At 45.0% G+C, this 20,399-nt stretch overlaps 3 protein-coding genes across 3 annotated transcripts; 1 reads left to right on the plus strand and 2 right to left on the minus strand.

Annotated features, from left to right (window-relative positions):
• Positions 1–3,486: 3,486 nt before the first annotated feature.
• On the minus strand, positions 3,487–6,951 carry LOC120419558 (chorion transcription factor Cf2). Its single transcript, XM_039582282.2, has 10 exons — positions 6,713–6,951; positions 5,631–5,867; positions 5,227–5,572; positions 4,723–5,169; positions 4,628–4,667; positions 4,481–4,565; positions 4,336–4,425; positions 4,186–4,275; positions 3,982–4,122; positions 3,487–3,922 (listed from the first exon to the last, which is right to left on the minus strand). Exons 1-10 carry the CDS (start codon positions 6,845–6,847, stop codon positions 3,857–3,859), a joined length of 1,677 nt encoding a protein of 558 aa, XP_039438216.1. The 5' UTR covers positions 6,848–6,951; the 3' UTR covers positions 3,487–3,856.
• Positions 6,952–7,486: 535 nt separating this feature from the next.
• LOC120419551 (DNA replication ATP-dependent helicase/nuclease DNA2) lies at positions 7,487–15,869 on the plus strand. Its single transcript, XM_039582265.2, has 6 exons — positions 7,487–8,169; positions 8,228–9,101; positions 9,159–9,326; positions 13,891–14,564; positions 14,629–15,258; positions 15,322–15,869. The coding sequence occupies exons 1-6, from the start codon at positions 7,573–7,575 to the stop codon at positions 15,793–15,795; spliced, it is 3,417 nt and encodes a 1,138-aa protein (XP_039438199.1). The 5' UTR covers positions 7,487–7,572; the 3' UTR covers positions 15,796–15,869.
• Positions 15,826–16,504, minus strand: LOC120419564 (coiled-coil domain-containing protein 86). Its single transcript, XM_039582293.1, has 2 exons — positions 16,193–16,504; positions 15,826–16,136 (listed from the first exon to the last, which is right to left on the minus strand). The coding sequence occupies exons 1-2, from the start codon at positions 16,396–16,398 to the stop codon at positions 15,845–15,847; spliced, it is 498 nt and encodes a 165-aa protein (XP_039438227.1). The 5' UTR covers positions 16,399–16,504; the 3' UTR covers positions 15,826–15,844.
• Between the last annotated feature and the right edge of the window lie 3,895 nt (positions 16,505–20,399).

The following is a 20,399-nucleotide window of genomic DNA, read 5'->3' on the forward strand; positions in this document are numbered from 1 at the left end:
GGTGATAGTGGCGATTTGATGTTTAAGTTTATTGTATATCACGAATTTTACCAATTTGAATATTACGATGTGATAACAGTTTTTTTTTCATAAGGAATCCATTTTTTTTTTTTTTTTTTTGAAAGAGATAATTTATTAAAACGTGATTGAGAATGTTTATTGGGGGATTTTTTTATATGTTTGGAAGGCGAATTCCTTCTAATTGGCATATTCTCACTTATTTTCTAGAAGTAACAGTCAATAATAAAAATGATCAGGTATTTAAAATTCAACAACACAAATATTCTAAAAATGAAAACAAAAGTAAAAAGCAAAAATTTAGAACTTTAGAAATTGGAAAATACACATTAAAAAACTTTTTTTTTCAAATCTGCAATTTAGAAAAAAAATAACAGAAAAAAAATATTCCAAAATTTAAAAAAAAAGTTTAGAAAACCCTACGGTTAAAAAACTTATGGCTTAAAAATGTTAAGAAATCAAAAGTTGAAATTCAGAAATTTAAAAAATCAGAAATTTGGAAATTACAAAAAAAAATCAATGTTTAAAAAATCGAAAATTTTACATCAAATTATTTGTTAAGAATTTAAAAATATAAGAATTTAAGAATTTAAGAATTTAAGAATTTAAGAATTTAAGAATTTAAGAATTTAAGAATTTAAGAATTTAAGAATTTAAGAATTTAAGAATTTAAGAATTTAAGAATTTAAGAATTTAAGAATTTAAGAATTTAAGAATTTAAGAATTTAAGAATTTAAGAATTTAAGAATTTAAGAATTTAAGAATTTAAGAATTTAAGAATTTAAGAATTTAAGAATTTAAGAATTTAAGAATTTAAAAATTTAAGAATTGAGGAATTTAAGAATTTAAGAATTCAAGAATTTAAGAATTTAAGAATATAAGAATTGAGGAATTTAAGAATTTAAGAATTTTAGAATTTTAGAATTTTAGAATTTTAGAATTTTAGAATTTTAGAATTTTAGAATTTTAGAATTTTAGAATTTTAGAATTTTATTTATATTTTAGAATATTAGAATTTTAGAATTTTAGAATTTTAGAATTTTAGAATTTAAGAATAACTAAAAAGATACACAAACGGTTTTTAATAAAATCAAAAAAAGCATTATGACAATTTGATACGACCAAAAATTTGCATTTTTTTGGTCAAGAAAAAAATTACCTAAAATTACTCAAAAAAATATCGAATTTATCAGCATTTTTTTAAATGTAAAGTTTTCATCAAATGACCATTTTGAAAAGTGTTTCAGTTCATTTTCGCTAAATCCTGATCTACAATGGCAAATCGCAGAATGTTGCGTCTGAAAACTTGATGATTGTTTTGGCAAGAGTTTGCGTAAGTTTGCTCTTGTATACTAAGCTTGCTGGTTTTCCTACCTAGTTAGCATAAGAGAGCGCAGTAGTATAGATGAAACGTTGTCGATTTAGAAAACAACAAATGTTTTTGAACTATTTTACAGATTCGCTTACAAGAATTCTATCTAATTCCAATTCAGTTTTGAATATTATTTTCAATTATTTCTGTGATTTTTTTTTGTAATATTTAAAATAAGAATATTTTTCTTCCAAAATTTCTGGGGGGGCACAATGTATGGGCTGCCCCCCCTGCCCAAATTTAAGGGGGGCAAAAAGTACCGTGCCCCCCCAGAGTCGGCGCCCCTGATTGTATGAGTTTTAAAAATGTGTTACATTTGTACAATAAATAATATTTATTATCGAAACTGTGTTGAAAGTAAATTCAAACATAAAGAAAATGCAACTCAATTTTTAACGCAACTGAATATCACTGGAAAACAATTTGAATGGCACTACAAAATCGCAGCATTTTCATAAGCTCAACATTGCAAATTCATGTGAGCTTTCACGTCAAACTAACGTGATTTGCACTTGGATTAACAAAAGTTGCCCGATGAAATTTATCAAGTGCATTCCACATGAAGCTTACATGCCAAGCCGTATGGGGCAGTAGGGTGTAATATCAAAATCGATTTTCCAGCACAGCATTATTTTAGTTCCTTTTGGGGTCCTAAACAACTCCCCAAAGTTTGGGAACGATTGGTTTAGTCCTCACTTTGCGCAAAGCGATTCAATTTTCCATACAAATTTGTATGGGAAAATCATTTGTTTGAATTTTGATATTTAAAAATCCAAGTTTCACGCTATACTAAAACCGGATTCATATTCGGATGCTCCAGAATGTGCTCTACAACTTTCCCGAAGAGAGTATGGTGCTAACTTGCTCCTATAAAAAGATATAGTGTGTTCAAAACTCGTCTAAAACGTGTTTTTTGATCGAAAATCACGTTTTAGACGAGTTTTGAGGACGCTGTATCTTTTTATACGAGCAAGTTAGCACCATACTCTCTTCGGAAAAGTTGTAGAGCACATTCCAGAGCATCCGAATATGAATCCGGTTTTGATATAGCGTGAAACGTGGATTTTATAAATATCAAAATTCAAAAAAATGATTTTTTCCATATAAATTTGTATGGAAAATTGAATTGCTTTGCGCAAAGTGAGGACTAAACCAATGGTTCCCAAACTTTGGGGAGTTGTTAAGGAACCTATAAGGAACCAAAAAGTTGCTGTGCTTGCTAAATTTGGACAACTTCATTTTTTTCCATGCAACCATATTACACCCTAATGGGGCAGATTCATGTTAAAAACATGTTATATTACTATGAGCCTTTCTTTCAGTGCACCAGACCCACCCAAGTCTTTGTTTACATTTGGGACTTAGCCATACACGGTTACACGAGAACGGCAAAATGAAAGAAATTATACAGTCTTATTAAAAGTTAAGACTTTTAAATCAGTTAGTAAGGAGATTTTCAAAAACTGTAGCAGTAAAAGTTTTCATTTTTTAAATAAGAAAAAAACTTTCCCTCCAGCAAATTTTGGCAACTTTTTAATTCGAAAGTAAAATACTTTTGTCATTACAGTAATATTTTTTTGTGTGGGTGAAATTGTTAAGAAGTTTTTTTATATGTTTCTTAAACATCGGCAAAAAGAAGCAGTTGATATATTGTCACATCTTCGAGAAAATTCGATCTCAAAGTCTTGGTGCACTGGTGCTACCAGCCGGTTAAGATGTTACCTTGTAACACAATGACTCAACGAGAAAAGAGGACGCCGAAACAGGAACAATCCTGCCGAACAACGGCGTGGCCCCGATGCCCGCCGTCGACTCTGAATTATAATAACCACTAACCACACGAGCATACAAACAGCGACACAAAAGAAATTAAAAAAAAATACAAGACTGCGCGTCCCCACTGCCAACGCTCTAATAGGTTGTTTTTTTTTTGTCATTGTAATACAAAGTAATTAAAAAAATTGGGAGGGGTAAGGGCAATTGTCCACGGAGTGGGGTGGGTTGAGATTTCCGATCAATCCTTTCTCGAATCACCGAATTTTCATGTATTTCCAAACTGGGGGGTTTTGAGATAGAAAATTAAAGGATGGACAAAAGTAGAAACAAAAATCATGTTTTATTATTTGCATTTACTAACCAAAGCATTGCACAAGCGATTTATTATCTAAAATTAGACCTAGATCGTTTACGTTTTCTTACTAGCGTACACTTTGTTAATTATGAAATTATTTACACATTTAATTTAAGATTACCGCTAAAACAAAACTATAAATAGAACTTAGACTGTAATGTACGACATTCAGTAGTTTAGAAAAAAAAAGCTCAACCTTAAATGTTTTACTCGCGCTAGAAGATTTCACAGAAGACGAGAAACAAGTTTGAGACATCGAAGCGACACTTTTCGCTTGTCATGATCTCGTCTAGGAAGTACTAGTTTTTTTTTTTTTTGCTAATGAATGCTCATCATTAGCTGGTCGTGGAGACTTTCTTGATTTGAATCACCTTTATTCCTAGGTGCTGATTTACGTGAACCTGCGTTGGTTGGGAGATAAGATTGGTTAAATTGAAACGGATTGTAGAAATCGGCTTACCTTCAAGTCGGAAGCATTGTAGAACGCCTTATCGCAGTGCTGACACTTGTGGTCCTTGGGCTGTTTATGCCGCTGGACGTGAATGTTTAGCTGGTAGTTTGAGCTGAACCGCTTATCACACAGGGTGCAGGCAAAGTTTTTCTGGTTTTGTGGAAATGCAAAATATTTTGATCAATTTTTAAAACAAGTGTGAACAGAGCTTACCTCGAAATGAGTTTGCCGATGTCGGTAGAGAATCGACTTGGATTTGAACTCTCGCTGGCAAATCGAACAGGTGGGTAGTTTGTCGGCTTTCTGGAATGTTTAATTAAATTTTAAATAATGTTTAAATGCTAATATCTAAATATGATTAACCTCGTGCGTCTTCATGTGCATCCGCAGCATTCCGGGACCGCGAAAGCTTTTGTGGCAAATTTCACACTCGGGTTGCTTTTTACAGTTTGCCTGCAAAAAAGAGTAGATTTCAATATTGTTTCTAGCCACTAAGATAATTACTTGCCTTCAGCCAATTTGAGTGCGAGGACATGTGCGTTTGGAGCCACTTTTCTTGGCTGAACTCTTTGCGGCACAAATTGCAGATAAATCTGAAAAAAGCAATTTGCTCGTGAATCTGACATACACATGGAGAGAATGTATTTTCTCTTACCGTCCATCGTGCTGCGTAGTTTGTTGCGTCATGAAATCAGCTAAAGAATAATTCGTTAATTAAGTTTAACTTCGAAAAGAGCATTCCATACAAACCCAGCTTCTTCTCCTCGTCGTCCGACTCGCCATCGGTGATGTAAAACTCTTCCTCCTGTTCCTGCTCTTGTTCAGCCTCCTCCACTTCACCCTCAATCTCCTCCAGCATCTCTTCCTCGACCATTTCTTCGTTGTCGATACTCTCATCCAAATCGCCACACTCCTCCGAGTCGGGGCCTTCCTTCATGTGCGACTCCTCGGACTCTTCCTCTTCCTGCGGATCCTGCTGCAGGTGTTCCTCCTCCTCAGGTTCCGGTTCCGGTTCCTGTGGATGGTGGTGATGATGGTGATGTTGCTGCTGTTGGTGTTGTTGGTGTTGTTGCTGTTGATGATGCTGCTGCTGCTGTTGTTGATGGTGATGGTGAAGAGCTTGCTGGGCGATTTGCTGGTGTATCGTAGGAGCCGCAACCATAACCGGAACGGATTGGACGGGGTTTACGGAAATCACTGAAAGAGTAAACAGTAGTTAAAATGGTTGGAATTTCAGGATTTCACACTCCGCACCATTATTTTCGTCATAATACTGCTGCTCTTGCATCTCGGGCTGTACCACAATCTCACACCGGTCGTCGGCGGTGCGCTGAATTTGCAGAATCTGCGTCGGATGGGGCGCTCCGTGCGCAATCATCTGGATCGTGTTCGGCAGACCCTGGATGAACTGACCGATCTGGGCCGCGTGATACTGCGGCGCTTGGATGATTTGCTGACCGGCCGCGGTGGTCAATAAATGTCCAGCGTTTATTATCTGCGCGCCGGCGTTCAGCAGTTGGGCGTTGGTCAGTATCATCGTGGGGGCCGTCTGCTCGGCCATCGTTGGAATGTCCGCGCGTTGGATGTGAATTTCCTGAATCTAAAAAAGTATCACAGTTTTTAATCAAATTGCGATAACAAAAATCTAGAAATCATACAGGTTGAATCTGCTGAATCTTCGGCGGTTGCGGCTGCTGCTGCGCAATCGTAGCTGTCCGCTGCATTTCGTGATGCGAGGGCGCGTGATGGTCCTCCACGACCACCGTAATACCCTTGATGTACTGTCGCAGCGTCGTGTCCGACTTCTCAACCCGCGTCTTGAACGCATGGCAGCGGCTCACCTGGTGAATGCACTGAATGCAGATCTTGTCCGGCCAACCGTCCAGCTGCTCGATCTGAAAAGGATTTTTAGGAATTTTTTAAAGTTGTGTTGAGCCAGCCGAATGTCTATCCAACAGCCCTCTTGGGAAGCTGCCTAGATGATATACAATGTGGATAGTCATTGTCATTCGTGACGATTTGCAGGATGTTCGGGCCTTTCGATTTGTATATCTCCTCCCATCCAATGCTAGCATTCATAACTCCGATGACCATTTTCACGTTCCTCTACTGACAGCTGTCTAACTTCTGCTCCAGTTTAGGATAGAATGCTTTCTTCTTGGTATAGGAGAATTTCTTGTGTAGGCAATGCACGTTGAAGATGTACTAGTTGAACAAACGGCCCTAATTTTTCACATCCGATCGTTGATCGGATCCCAATCTATCACACATCTTCCCTTCTTGCCCAACACTATGAATCCGGGACGCTGCTTGTTTTCGGCTCCGCCGCTTTGGTACACCCCAAAGCATCGTCCTCTTACGTTCTGTCCCCTTCCAGCACATCACCTGCAGTATCACAGCATGGAAGTTGAGGGGTTCAAGTTCGTTCGATAGAACGTACTTGTACCTAACAAAACGTAGTGATCTGCAGTTCCATGTTCCGAGTTTCTAATCGGTGTCCTTTTCGTACCTATGTCTATGCCATTTTTTCCGGATCTTTAAACATTCTTGATTGTTCGTAATTCTTGTGTTTTCGGAATGCAGCTAAATCGGGAGTGCGAATACCTAGTCTCGGTGTGGGGCCGCCAGTAAAGTCGCCACAGAGTGCAACCTTTGTCCGTGAAAGGACCAGATACAAGTTTGCAAGCTGAGCTTGAGAACTGGAACTGCCCAAACTGACCAATTCAGGCCAGCTAGTTACCTGTATCTTGGCGATTTCCATCAACATTTCCGCGACCATCTCGCCAAACAGAGGCCGCATCTCGCGCTTCATGGCCAGACAGATACGACAGATTTTGTCCAGCTCCAGATTCCTCATCGAGTTCAGCTCCTCCATGGTGGGGAAATCCAGCTTGATTCCGTTCAAAAACTCAGTCCTACAAACAAATTATCAACAGTTTCCTGCGGAAAACCGAGCACCCTGTTCAGCTTTTCAAGTGTTACCACTTTAAACCACTTTAAAAATTTGCAAATTAAACGCGATTTTGACTAAAAATTTAGATTTTTCTACATGTAAACAATTTGGCTGCAAAACAATCAACACTAATATGGCGTCGTACGTCACAAAGTGTCAAAAAGTATTGTGCGTTTCGCGAATATTTTCTAAACGACCCAGCTCGATTCTTTTCCATGATTCCAGATGAGCGTGTACGGCGGGCGGGATTTATCGGCAGGCGGTAAAATGTTCAACTCCCTTTCGGGTTGTTTACATCCGAACGTGCAGCCATGGCTTTCTACCTAAGGTACTCGCGATTGAGTGTGTAGTAGTGCGGTTGTCAAAATCGTTATCTCTGACTCTCTCACTCCACTGACACTGACATTGTTTATGTTTTGGTTTTCCTGGCACGGTCCATTGTTCGTTTGTTATTGTTTTGGTTTTAGTGGCACGGAGCCATGCACTCACACTAATGCAAAGCGAGATCGCGAGTACCTATGATATACAGCCTTGACGTGCAGCTGTGTGAGAAACGTCACTTTTTGCAAAGGGCGCCAAATTCGATTGCGAATTAAGTTAATTTGGTGGACATTTTCAGCATCGAATTATAACTGAAATAAGCTAAAATGAGCAACAGTAATGCATCTAAACGAAACTACAACCAACATTCTAACTCGGACACTGAAAACGACACGGAACGGATTAACGTGCTTCAGCCTAGGAAGAAAGTTTGCGGCGCAGCCGAGTTCAACACCCTGGATAAGTTGAGCGACAAACCAATGTTCAACGAGAGCGAGTTAGATGGCCTTTTCGACGATGACGACGACGACACTTTTGGGCTCGACTTGCAGGCCCTCGAGGACGCCGAAAGGTTCACGCTCGACCTTTCCGAATGGCGTCGATGCCGGATCGAGTCCGTCCGGCCGCATGAGAACCGGACAGTTACACTAATCGTCAGCGATAAAGCTACCGGTGCCACCAAGGCCAAGTGTGTCCTCGAACCGCCCTGGACGGGGCTGCAGCTTGTGGAGGGCGCCACCGTGTCGATCATGGCAGGGTTCGACCGTTGTGCCCAGATTTATCGGGTCAGTAACCAGGACGGCATGATCGTAACCGACCCGGACTATCTCGTGTCGGGAACTTCTGTTGTTGGGGCGTTGTACTGCCAACGGCGAGGCGTCCTGCAAGAACGCTTTCGGGGCGTGGACAAGGACAGCAAATTGGTGAGGAGTTCTCAAAATCGTCTACTTTTAAACGAATAACTGATTCTTCTTTTTTCAGATGATGATCGGAACGATCGTGCACGAACTGCTGCAGCGTACGCTGCGGAACAAGCTTACCGACATGTCAGACATCGTTTCTCTGGGAAACACCTACCTTGCATCGAACGCAATGGCCCACATGCTGTACGGATGCAGCATGACCAAAGCGGACGCGATCAAGGAGATCGAACCGTTCTACGCCAAAATTCACAACTTTGTAACGAAACACTTTGCGTCGCAACTTCCGAAGAAACCGTTCTTTCCACCTAGCGGCGATTCGCAGGTTCAAATCCACGCCGTTCGCGACATCGAGGAGAACATTTGGTGCCACCAGCTCGGCCTAAAAGGCAAGATCGACGTTACAGTTGATGCGCGATGCAACTCCAACCAACCACTGCAAGTGATGCCACTCGAGTTGAAGACGGGTCGCGCTAGTTTCTCCGCCGAGCACAAGGGCCAGCTCGTGCTGTACGAGATGATGATGAACCTGGTCGGCCACAGGGTGGAGAACGGAATTCTGCTCTACCTCCGCGAAGGCAAGTGCGCACCCGTTTCGGGCAATCGCAACATAAAACGCGACCTCATCATGCTTCGCAACGAAGTCGCAAACTTTCTCTCCAAAAGCCTCCCGAACGCGGACAGTGCCGACTTTGACCTCGCCAAAGACACGCTCCAGCTGCCGGAACCGCTGAACAATGCCCACGTTTGCTCGCGCTGTCCGTACGCGGTTATTTGTACGGCGCATCTGCAGCGCGAAGGTCGCGATCTCCCGGCGGATCACTCGATCAAGCTGATTGCGGACGAATCGCTTAGTCATCTGTCCGACCGGCACATTGACTACTTTATCCGGTGGGCCGGCTTGACCTACCTCGAGGATCAGGAGACGAGGAAAAGTAAGTGTCAAATTTCAACCCAAAACCAACTAAACTAATTGCTACGTCCGTTCGAAGGTTTCAAGCTGAAGCACATCTGGACGAAGAGCGTTGAGGAGCGGCACAAGATGGGACGAGCGTTCGGGAACTTACGGCTGAGCGGACGGGTTATCTGCGCTACCAGCGAATACTACCATAACTTCTCCGTAGATTCGTTGCTGCCGGACGGCACGCAGAGTCAAAATGGTGAGTAAATTTGAGGATCGATTTGGTCTTCGGCAGTAGGAACAACCAATACGGATCGTTAAATCGAACCGGAAAGCAGTGTTCTAAACCAGAAACCATCGCAACGTGCCCATACATCACAACTTCACCGACTTCACGATATCTTAGGGTACAGTCGACCGCAAACAGCTATGCAGATTATGGTTTAGAATGTTTAGATCTATCAAACAACATGGGAAACGGTGTTCTCTAAGCGCTGATCTCAACAATGCGACTGGACTTCAGTGCAATATCGATCGGCTGGCCATTATTTACACGCGAAGACACGAGGAAAGTAATTTTGGAATAGCCACAAAGGAATATCCCAAGTTTGATCAAAAGCTAGAAAGGAATTGATGCATCCATTCAATACTCATAGGGTTGCTGCTTCCTCCGAACGTAAAGGCTGCCACCCTGAGATGAACCCATGACTTTCCACTTATGAGTGCGAAACCCGTAACAACAGGAGGTCTTACAGAACATCTGGCAATCTGTAAAACTCGACATTCTGTAAAGGTTACGACAAGGTCCGCTGTTCATTATCGTCTTTAAGGAAGTCTTAAGTACTGGTTTCGATACGAAAGACAGGATTTGCAACAAGTCAGTGCAACTATTGAGCATATGAGAACGATTCAAGATGGAACGAGAACCGTTACGGTGCAAGTCTTGAGTGACCGAAAGATAATTTAATTAAGAACACGCGCGTAATTAAACATAAAACTATTTATTACGAGGCAAAACTAGCCAGACGTGTTGTCTGGTGAACGGGCTTATAACGACAAACTTTTCTGGGAGGAAGATCGTGGGTTGGATGTTGCGGCAACTGTCGTGGTGACAGCCAAGATGGCAACGAAGAGCCCAGCGGGATAGAGAGTGGACCTCCACAGTTGATGGCAGTGGTCCCCAGGTATGGTCAAGTTTTGCCAACAAGAACCTTTATTGACTGGATATTAGACTCACAGCGCTGCACAATCTCGTTGTAGACGCAGAGATTGCATTCCTTGAAGGTGTTGAATTGGAAGTAAAGAAGCATGCCATGAAGAAGAACTCTCGCTCAGATTCATTACTATTCTAACTATCGTACAATAAACACACTATTAAAGCGTACTCTCGATATGGAATCGCCCTGTACCAGGAAGCGTACATCGAATCCGTTCTGAAGCGGTTCAACATGAGCGAGTGCAAGCCGGTCAGCATCCCGATGAACGCAAAAGCTACGAAGGATTGTCGAATCTGTCCGATGGGCAAGCAGGCGCGGTTACCATTCGGGAAGAACGGATCACGAGCTTCGGAACTGCTTCAGTTGGTGCACTCGGACATCTGCGGGCCGATGGAGGTGAACTCCTACGGCGGCAACCGTTACTACATCACGTTCATCGACGACAAGTCTCGGCGCATGTTCGTGTATTTCCTGCAACGAAAGTCGGAGGACGAAGTCCTGGCAGTGTTCAAGACCTTCCACGCGATGGCGGAGCGCCAGACCGGAATGAAGCTGAAGACGCTGCGCACCGACAATGGTAAGGAATACATCAACAAGGGCATTCAAGGCTACCTGCGGACCGCAGGGATCCGGCACGAGACGACGAACGATTACACCCCCGAGCAGAATGGGATGGCGGAACGAGCCAACCGGACCATCGTGGAGAAGTCTCGGTGTCTACTGTTCGAGGCGAAGCTGCCGAAAGGCTTCTGGGCTGAAGCTGTGTCGACCGCAGTGTACCTGATCAACCGATCGCCAACCCGTGGTCACGAGATGACCCCCGAGGAAGCCTGGACTGGTAAGAAACCGAATCTTTCGCATCTCCGTGTCTTTGGCACAAAGGCCATGGTCCAGATCCCGAAGCAAAAACGTCGCAAGTGGGACGCCAAATCCCACGAATGCATCCTTACCGGTTTTGACGAAGAAACCAAGGGATACCGGTTGTACGACCCGAAGCAGAAGACGACGCTGATAAGTCGCGAGGTGATTTTCCTGGACGAAGGAGTCGCCGAACGCGGCGAGGTAGCAGCGCAGCAGGTCAAGCCGATCCCGGTGGTAACACTGGACGTTTTGGACTTCGGAGAGACGAGGTTGCAGCCGGCTCCGGCGGAGCCTGTTCCGGTCGTAGCTGTACCAGATGCCCCGATCGACCCCAGATCGGATGATGAAGACGAGGAGGAGCAGTCTGAAACTGACTCGAGCGGTGAGAGCGATTCATCCACGGGAACGTTGACCGACCTTGTGCTCCCTCCGCAACAATCTTCACAACCAGCTCGGTCACAGCTGTTGAGGCGCAGCGGACGGGAGCACGCGTTACCAGGCAAGTACAAAGATTTCTCTGTCAAGTGCCCTGGTCTCCCCGGTTTCAACCCTCCACAGGCAGCTGCATCTGAGGGCGAGTTCCCTGGTTCCTCAGACGACGACTACGAATCGGCCGACGAACACGGCTTCGCAGCGATGGCAGCCGGGTCTGGTGTCGACGACCCTGTTACGTTCCAAGAGGCGCTGAAACGAGACGACCGTGATTGCTGGAAACGGGCCATGCAGGAGGAGTTCCAGGCCCTGGTCGACAACAACACGTGGACGCTCGCTGAGCTGCCGAGAGGACGGAAGGCCATCAAGTGCAAGTGGGTTTTCAAAACCAAGCACGATGCTGAAGGACGAGTGCAGCGGCACAAGGCGCGGCTGGTCATAAAGGGCTACTCGCAGCGAAAGGGGGTAGACTTCGACGAAACTTACGCCCCGGTCGTTCGATACAGTTCGCTGCGGTACCTGTTCGCCCTGGCCGCGAAGCACGACCTGGCTGTGGATCAAATGGACGCCGTAACTGCCTTCCTCCAAGGAGACCTCGACGAGGAGATTTACATGGAGCAGCCACCATGTTTCACCGACGGTGAACAGAAGTCGCTGGTCTGCAAGCTGAACAAGGCGCTGTACGGGCTCAAGCAGTCGAGTAGAGTCTGGAATCAGAAGCTGGACGCAGCTCTGAAGAAGTTCGGACTGGCCCCGACAAAGTACGATCCGTGCGTCTACCTCAGCAAGAGCGATGGCAACATCCTGATCGTGGCCATCTACGTCGACGACCTGATGATCTTCAGCAACAACAGCGCGCGGACGAACAAGCTGAAGAAGCAGCTCAGCAGCCACTTTCGCATGAAAGACTTGGGAGCCGCGAAGCACTGCCTCGGAATCCGGATCGAGAGGACGGAAGATGGAATCGCCCTGTACCAGGAAGCGTACATCGAATCCGTTCTGAAGCGGTTCAACATGAGCGAGTGCAAGCCGGTCAGCATCCCGATGAACGCGAGCGAGAAGCTGTCGAACGAGATGAGCCCGAAGACCGAGGCCGAGACCGCGCTGATGAAGGACGTCCCCTATCAAGAAGCGGTCGGCTGCCTCATGTATCTGGCCCAGAGCACGCGGCCGGATATCCTGTTCGCGGTCAACACCCTGAGCCGGTTCAACCGGAACCCGGGACCGAAGCACTGGAACGCGGTGAAGCACCTGCTGCGATACCTTCGCGGCACAGCTACGCGCAGGCTGGAGTACAAGCGGGACGCTGAGTCGGAGATTGTCGGCTACTGCGATGCTGACTGGGGATCGGACCCGGACGAGCGCAAATCCACAAGCGGATACATTTTCCTGGCGCAAGGAGGAGCGATTTCGTGGTCCTGCAAAAAACAGCCCACGGTGGCGCTCTCGACGTGCGAAGCCGAGTACATGGCGGTGTCTGCGGCTGTCCAGGAAGCGTCGTGGTGGCGCGGGATCTCAACGCTGTTCGGATCCAACCAACCGATCGAAATTCGGTGCGACAACCAAAGTTGTATCGCCATCGCCAAGAACGGTGGCTACAACCCCCGCACGAAGCACATCGACATCCGGCATCACTACATCCGGGATTCTCTGGAGCAAGGTGTGGTGAAGTTGGAGTATGTGAGCACGGACAAACAGATTGCCGATGGACTCACGAAGCCGCTGCAGAGGACGAAGCTGGAGGAGAACAGGAGTTCTATGGGCATCACTTCTACTTCAGGAGGAGTGTTGAATTGGAAGTAAAGAAGCATGCCATGAAGAAGAACTCTCGCTCAGATTCATTACTGTTCTAACTATCGTACAATAAACACACTATTAAAGCGTACTCTCGATAGAAGGGAACCAACAGAGGAGGAGGAGGAAATCAAGGTCGACGATCGGATGATCTTCAGCAACTAAACATCCCAAAAGGGCAATCCCAAGAGACAACTCAAAAGACACTTTCATATGCAAGACTTGGGAGCAGCGAAGACTTCAAGCGTTGATCTTCTGAAAACGATCGCAATCTAACGCCCCATAGCAATAATCACGGTGGATGACAATGAGTTTCTGTTTACTACTGTATATCTCCGTTTAAAATTAGCATGCTTTCACCACATCTTCCCCTAACTAAGAAATGGTTGACGTGATCGTGTACGTGAAATCACTAGTTACCGTTTATAACAACACCATCAAAGAGAACCTAACTAATATTTTGAGGAACGATCGAGTTAATTGTTATCGCAGTTCCTTAACGCAGATTCTCTCTTCCAGCACACGAACGCCTGACCTCCTTCTTCGAATCCAACCAGTACCTCATCTGCAGCACCTCGAAGCGCGTGGCCGTCGCCGCAGGCCGGGTCATCACCGTAGGAAAGCGTGACATCACCATGTCCTTCGAGCGAGACCTCAGCCGCCACTACGCGGACGAACAGTTCACGCTGGACAGCTACGAGTCGAACAGCAGCACCACGTTCAATTTGACGAATCTGGGTGTGCTGCTGGAAAATACGGAACGTTCCGCCGCGTTGCGTCGAATCATCGTGGACCGGGAGAAGCCTCGCTTTTCCAAGACGATTTCGCCGGATATCGTGACGGCGGCGAAGGAAATTCTCGGGGGTTTAAACAAGCACCAGCGGGTGGCCATTTTGTCGGCGGTTGGGACGGATAGTTATTGCTTGTTCAAGGGATTGCCGGGAACGGGTAAGACTCAGACGGTGATTGCGCTGATCCGGTTGCTGGTGGCGATGGGCAAGTCGGTGTTGATAACCAGCAACACGCACTCGGCGGTGGATAACGTGCTGAGACGGTTGCAACCGCATGGGATCAAGTTTCTGAGGTTGGGGGCGAGCTCGCGCGTTGATGCAGCGCTGGCGGAGTTTACCGATGGAAGTGTGACGGAGAAGTGCTCGACGCCGGAAGAGTTGGCGGCGGTGTATGATTCGTATGTGAGTTGGGGGTTGAATTTTGAAGATTTGGGTTGTTATTGATTGGTGTATTTTGTTTTGACAGAAAATCGTTGGAGTCACGTGCTTGGGAGCAGCTCACTCGATGTTGGTTCAGCGAACCTTCGACTATTGCATCGTTGATGAGGCCACCCAGGTGTTCCAGAGTGCTGTGATAAGACCGTTGCTGTACGCGGACAAGTTCGTACTCATCGGAGATCCCGACCAGTTGCCGCCGGTCATTCGTTCGCACAAAGCCAAAGACCTCGGCGCTGACGAGAGTCTCTTCTTCCGGTTGGACGCGCCAGAATCATGCTGCGAACTTCCAACCCAATATCGCATGAACAAAACCATCACCGCACTGGCGAACGACCTCTCTTACCGCGGTAAGCTCACGTGCGCAACGGAAGCCGTGGCGTCGGCCACCATCAAGTACGCGACGGCACCCGCCATGCAGAAGAAGCACAAGTCGGAAAAGTGGCTGCTGCGGGTGATCGCATCCCAGCAGGAAATGTCCGTCGTGGTGATCAACACGCTCAACACGTACAAAACCAACCTGGACCATATCGTCGAAAGCCAGCGGGAACTGGGCCAGATGCTGCGGCAGGGTGCCGTAGAGGAGGTTCGGCGAACGGCCATTTACGAAAACTTCTGCGAAGCGGCCGTCATTCTGTACACCGTGATGACGATGTTTGAGGTGAGTTCTAAATGTAATACATAGATTTGATAACTTTGTCTGAACATAAACTCTTCATTACAGGGCGGCGTGGACAGCAGCTCAATCGGGATAATTGCCCCGTTCCGCGCTCAGGTAGAACTGCTCCGACGGCAGTTTCAACTGCTTAAAAAGTTCTACGAATCGCAAAAGGACACCAAAGATCAAGCTGTGGACGTGGAGATCAACACGGTCGACCAGTTCCAGGGCCGAGACAAAGACGTAATTTTCTACTCTTGCACGAAATCCGTCGATCCGGACCAGCCGGAGGACAAGAAAGCCAGCGAGTACGAAGTTTTGGAAGATCACAAGCGCCTGACGGTCGCCATGACTCGAGCCAAGCAGAAGCTCATCATCGTGGGCGATACGAAATCGCTGGATAAGTACACCCCCTTCCGGAACCTGTTCAAGCTCATCCATCCAGCGACCAAAGTCACGCTGCAGGACCACGCGTTCGGCTTTGAATGGAGCTGCGTTTTCAACGTACTCAACGCGCTGCAGGACTGTGCGGACCAGTAAAAGTGTTCAGAAAGCACAAACTCGCCATTATTACATTTGTTAAAGACGATCAAACGACCTTTATTTTATCCAAATCTCGTTTTTCAATCTGCCGCAGCTGCTTCTTCCGCATCCGCTTCAGCTTGGCCGGATTCTTGATGATCTGGACAATCTCGGACTTGCGCTCGTTCTCCAATCGGCGCAGCTTGTTCTCCTCCCGGCGTTGCTTCTTTTCCTCGTTCTGCTGCTTACGTTCCTCCTTGATGGACCGGGACAGCTCCTTGATCTGTTTGATTTCCTCGCGGTACGCAAGATGCTTCGTTTTCACCTTCCCCCTCACCGATTTCTTCACCGTCGCGAACCTGCCAACAAGATTCCATCAGTAACTCAACTTAGAATACAACACCCAGCAACTTACCGCTCCTTCTGGGTCTTCCAAATCCGGCCGGACTTTGGTTTGCCCTTTGGAATGCTGTGCTCCGGCTTGACTGGCTTTTCCTCCTTCTTGACGGCTTTTTCCTTTGGCACGACGGTATCTTCCGTTTTGGTGGCACTTTCTTCCCCGGTCGAGCCCTTGATTTTGGACAGCACGGCGGAAATGTCCGGAATTGTTGCGGTGGCCATTCCGGTGCAGGTTCAGTGTTGATCCGGACGGCACAGAAAAAAACGAACGAAATAAAAACTAAACAACAGCGTGCACGTGCGATTGAGCTTGACAGTTCTGTTGGGTAGAAAAGTGTAAACAGGTATCGGAAATGTTTGGGAGAAAATGCATTTGGTCGAAAAATGTTATATCCCGCCGTCAATATACACTAAATTTTTTTTTTTTTTTCATAAATACACTAAAAATTAAGCACAGACAAACAGACGGGACACTCGAGTGCCGAACCATCGTCCTCCAAAAACGGTTAATTCAAATTCAATTTTGTTTCGGCATCCACTCACCCGGCGCTGATGGCGCTGCTGTCGTGACAGCTCGCCCGTCTTTTCTCAGTGTGTGTGATGCGTGTTTTTTTTTTGTTTTTAAGTTGAGCGTTAGCACGTGTGAGGCAGCGAATGAAAAAAAAAAATTATTATGAAATTCAGAAATTCCAACGGTGATCCACTATCCAGACTTTGCGGGTCAAATTTGGGGAAGTTTCGGCCAGAGTCAGATGAGCGGCTGACTAGCGAGGGCATTCCTTTTTACCCCACTATTAACCAGATAGGCCTGCTCCACTGCCTGTCGAAGTCGAGGCTGCTGCTTAGGCGCCCGCTACTGCGGAGAAAGCCGGATCCTGTGGTGGAGTCATCTCCTTCGGAGCAACCTGCTTATCCTTCGTGGACTGCTGCTCAGATTCCTGCTGCTGGTCGTCCTTTTGGCATTTTGACGATGTTGTGTCGATCGTGAGCGCCACTCTTCGCGACTTTTTTCGTCTCATTCGGCTCTTTTGGTTTTGTTGGCTGGCAACTTAATTGCGCCGTGGACACGTTCCCCGCAGATGTTTTCAAACGCCCATCGTGGGGATCAATTCCGTTAGTTTTGAATTGGATTTTCCTATTCCGGCGGCCACTACTAGTATTTTCGTGACCGGGATATCTTGTTGATGATGGTGTCAGGTGTAATGGTTCATGTTTTCGGTGGAGGAGGAATCTTAGACGGAACATGCAAGCAACGGGGAGGACCAGTGGTGTGGTCTGTGTCATTGTGTTTGTATTGCATCGCTGCAGGTGCTGCCGCATAATTTGCCTCATAAGGTTCTGCCATTGGAAACGGAACCGACCGTGGAACCGACCCACCGTCATTTTCGGCCGTCGGTCTTGATTTATTTATTTTGATTTTGTTACTGATGATCAACAACAACAAAATTATTTCGAAACAGCTGTTGATGTTTACAATCGTTAAGGCTTGATTGTCTCACGCATACACTAACATGACACATGACAGTAATGGGTTTGTATTGGTGTGTTTGGGCTGCGCTTCGGCATAAGCTCACCAGGCAGCGCTGGCATCGCCGTGATTTGGTGGTTTGATGAAGGACGATGGATTTCAAAAATAATTTGTATGGAGAGTCACGTCTGTTTGTCTGTGGTAGTAGTGTGATCGCTCTTGGACTAGGTCTGATCATATCAGTTATCTTATTAAATTTATTTATAAATCCTTCCACTCATCCTTAAAATGGCTTGTGACATTCATTTCAAATTGAAGATTGGAAATGGCGGATTTAAAATGATTTATAAATAGGGCATACTGTCATGAAAATAATAAAGATAACACACAGACATGCAAACAAATAAACATTTAACAAAGAGATGTAAACTGTCTCAAAAACAAATAAAGTGAGCATATATACATGTGAACAAATAAACATTTAACAAAGAGATGTGAACTGTCACAAAAACCAAATAGTAAAGTTTACTCATAGATTTAGGCGTAGTAGGCTTGTTATTGTATCGAGTCGTGTAAGGAAAGAATTCTTTGAAAATAGGAAACTTCGTATCTTTCTCTACTTCAGACAATCCACATTTGAACACAAAGGAGGTGCCTTATTTTGAAGTATCCAGCATTTTATTTCAAAATTAAATTTACCATTAATATCTATTTTACAGGCAGCAATTGCTTTCCAATAAGCTTGGGGAATCGCAACTCTTTTAGGACCAACAAACCTCGTTTCCGAAACATCAAAATTGCCTACTTTTTTAAATTTTCTAAGGGTTCCCTTCATGACAACAACAAAGTCTGACGTTAATCCTATTCTCAAAACTTCCTTCTCAATTGATAACCCTACTGTTACATTAAGTTTCTCATTTTCGATTGTACAGTTAGCTGTACTAAAACAGGGTGGCCACCAGATTTCGATTTTCAATTTCCCGGTTTTTTCTCGGTTTTCTCCCGAGCCCAGAAGGAATTTTCCGAAATGTTTTTAAACCAAACTAAAATGTTTTTTTAGGCTAACGTTAGTACCAACATACTTTTTGAATGCATACATTTGGTTCAAAGTTTGAATTCCTCAAGAAAGCTTTCAAATCTTGAGTAAAAAGTAAGTAAGTTGTAAACGAGCCGTTTTTATCTGTTTCCAATCCAAACATCTAATTTCCATAATGATTGGGATTTTTCATCATCATACATGTAGATTGTATAACCTCAAAATAAAAAAAATCGTTTTATTTTTTAGAATTAGATTAATTATTACTACAATTTATTAATTTTAAAGAAAAGAATTGTAAAAATAAATTGTTATCAACATTTATGTAAATGCTCGTTAATTCGTTAGTTGCCCCGAAAAATAAGGGGGCAAAAAATATTTTTCAAAAAACATCAAAATTTCAATTGAAATTTAAGTGCAACCAGCTGAAATCAATATAAAATGCATTCCCTTGCGTTTGGAATCATTTTTAAGCATGTTTGGGTTAATTTAATAATCTTTTTTTTTTTTTAATTTTACACCTTTAGTTTTTTTTTTTTTAATTTTTGTTGCCGTCAAATTGGTGTGCGTGCAAGCATGGTGGGGTATGCTTGTGTGCGTGTGCTGAATCAAATCATGGATTGAGTCTTGGATAGAGGATCTGAACTGGCACTGGCAACCCCCGATAATCGCCCGCTCCCCCCCCAAAAGTTAGAGTGGGAAGTGGAGCGAAAAAAGAATCGCCGTCAGTTGAAAAAGAATCGCGCGATTAAAATCTCGAGTTTTTTTTGAAAAGGTCCTATAAACAAAATTTTAAATTTTTGCTTTTTGGGTGTTTTTAGAACCGCCTTGAGTCAGGGGTATTCAAAAACACCCAAAAAGCAAAAAGTGAAAATTTTGTTTATAGGACCTTTTCAAAAAAAACTCGAGAAATGTTCTTTTTTTGGTTTGCTTTGTTTCGGGCGCGTTTTTGGGGGAATTGGAACGACTGCGGAAAGAGGAAGAGTTCCGAATGCTCGAGAGGTTTCATCGGTGTGTGTGTGTGCGCCGCAGAGGCACACAAAGTGGAGCGTAAACAGAATCGTCGTCAGTTGAAAAAGAATCGCGCGATTAAAATGTTCTTTTTTTGGTTTGCTTTTTTTTTTCGCGCTGATATATAGGATAGACCACTAGCGCGCGTTTTTGCATATGTCAAATATTGCGCGTATCGAGAAAATATCAGTTTTGGTGATTTTCTTGTAGGGGTCTCAAAGATACGAGCGCAAGCGTTTTTCAGATTTATCGCAGCAACCGGGGCAGCAACCGTGTTGATTTCCACTTTCCATTGCTGTCAATGTATAAAGGTTAAGAAAATAATGTTGGAATTCCGCCGGAAGCAGCGGTTCCGTGGCCTTCTCGGCAGGCATGGCGATCCTCGGTCTCCGTACCGGGTCGGATAAACGCACTGTGGCTGGTGATGGCTTTGTCGGACCGATTTGTCCCTCGTTGGTGAATCGGCGGCACTTGCACCCGCTATACGAGCGCACACCCGGACCACCGGATTCTAGGGCTACCGATTTAGCTACAAAGATATTTGCCCGAAGAAGCCAGCAACGCATCCAGCCAGGGGCGAAGCCAAAAAACTACCAAGCCCGCCGCGAAGGCCATAGAACCGTTGCATCCAGCGCAGAAGATCGGCCAACAGGCGTTCTTTTATTATGTAACACAGTGTAGAGGGGGGGGGGGGGGGGGGTGTTCGAA

The sequence above is a fragment of the Culex pipiens genome, chromosome 2 (assembly GCF_016801865.2).
Source record: "Culex pipiens pallens isolate TS chromosome 2, TS_CPP_V2, whole genome shotgun sequence".
Classification (NCBI taxonomy): domain Eukaryota; kingdom Metazoa; phylum Arthropoda; class Insecta; order Diptera; family Culicidae; genus Culex; species Culex pipiens.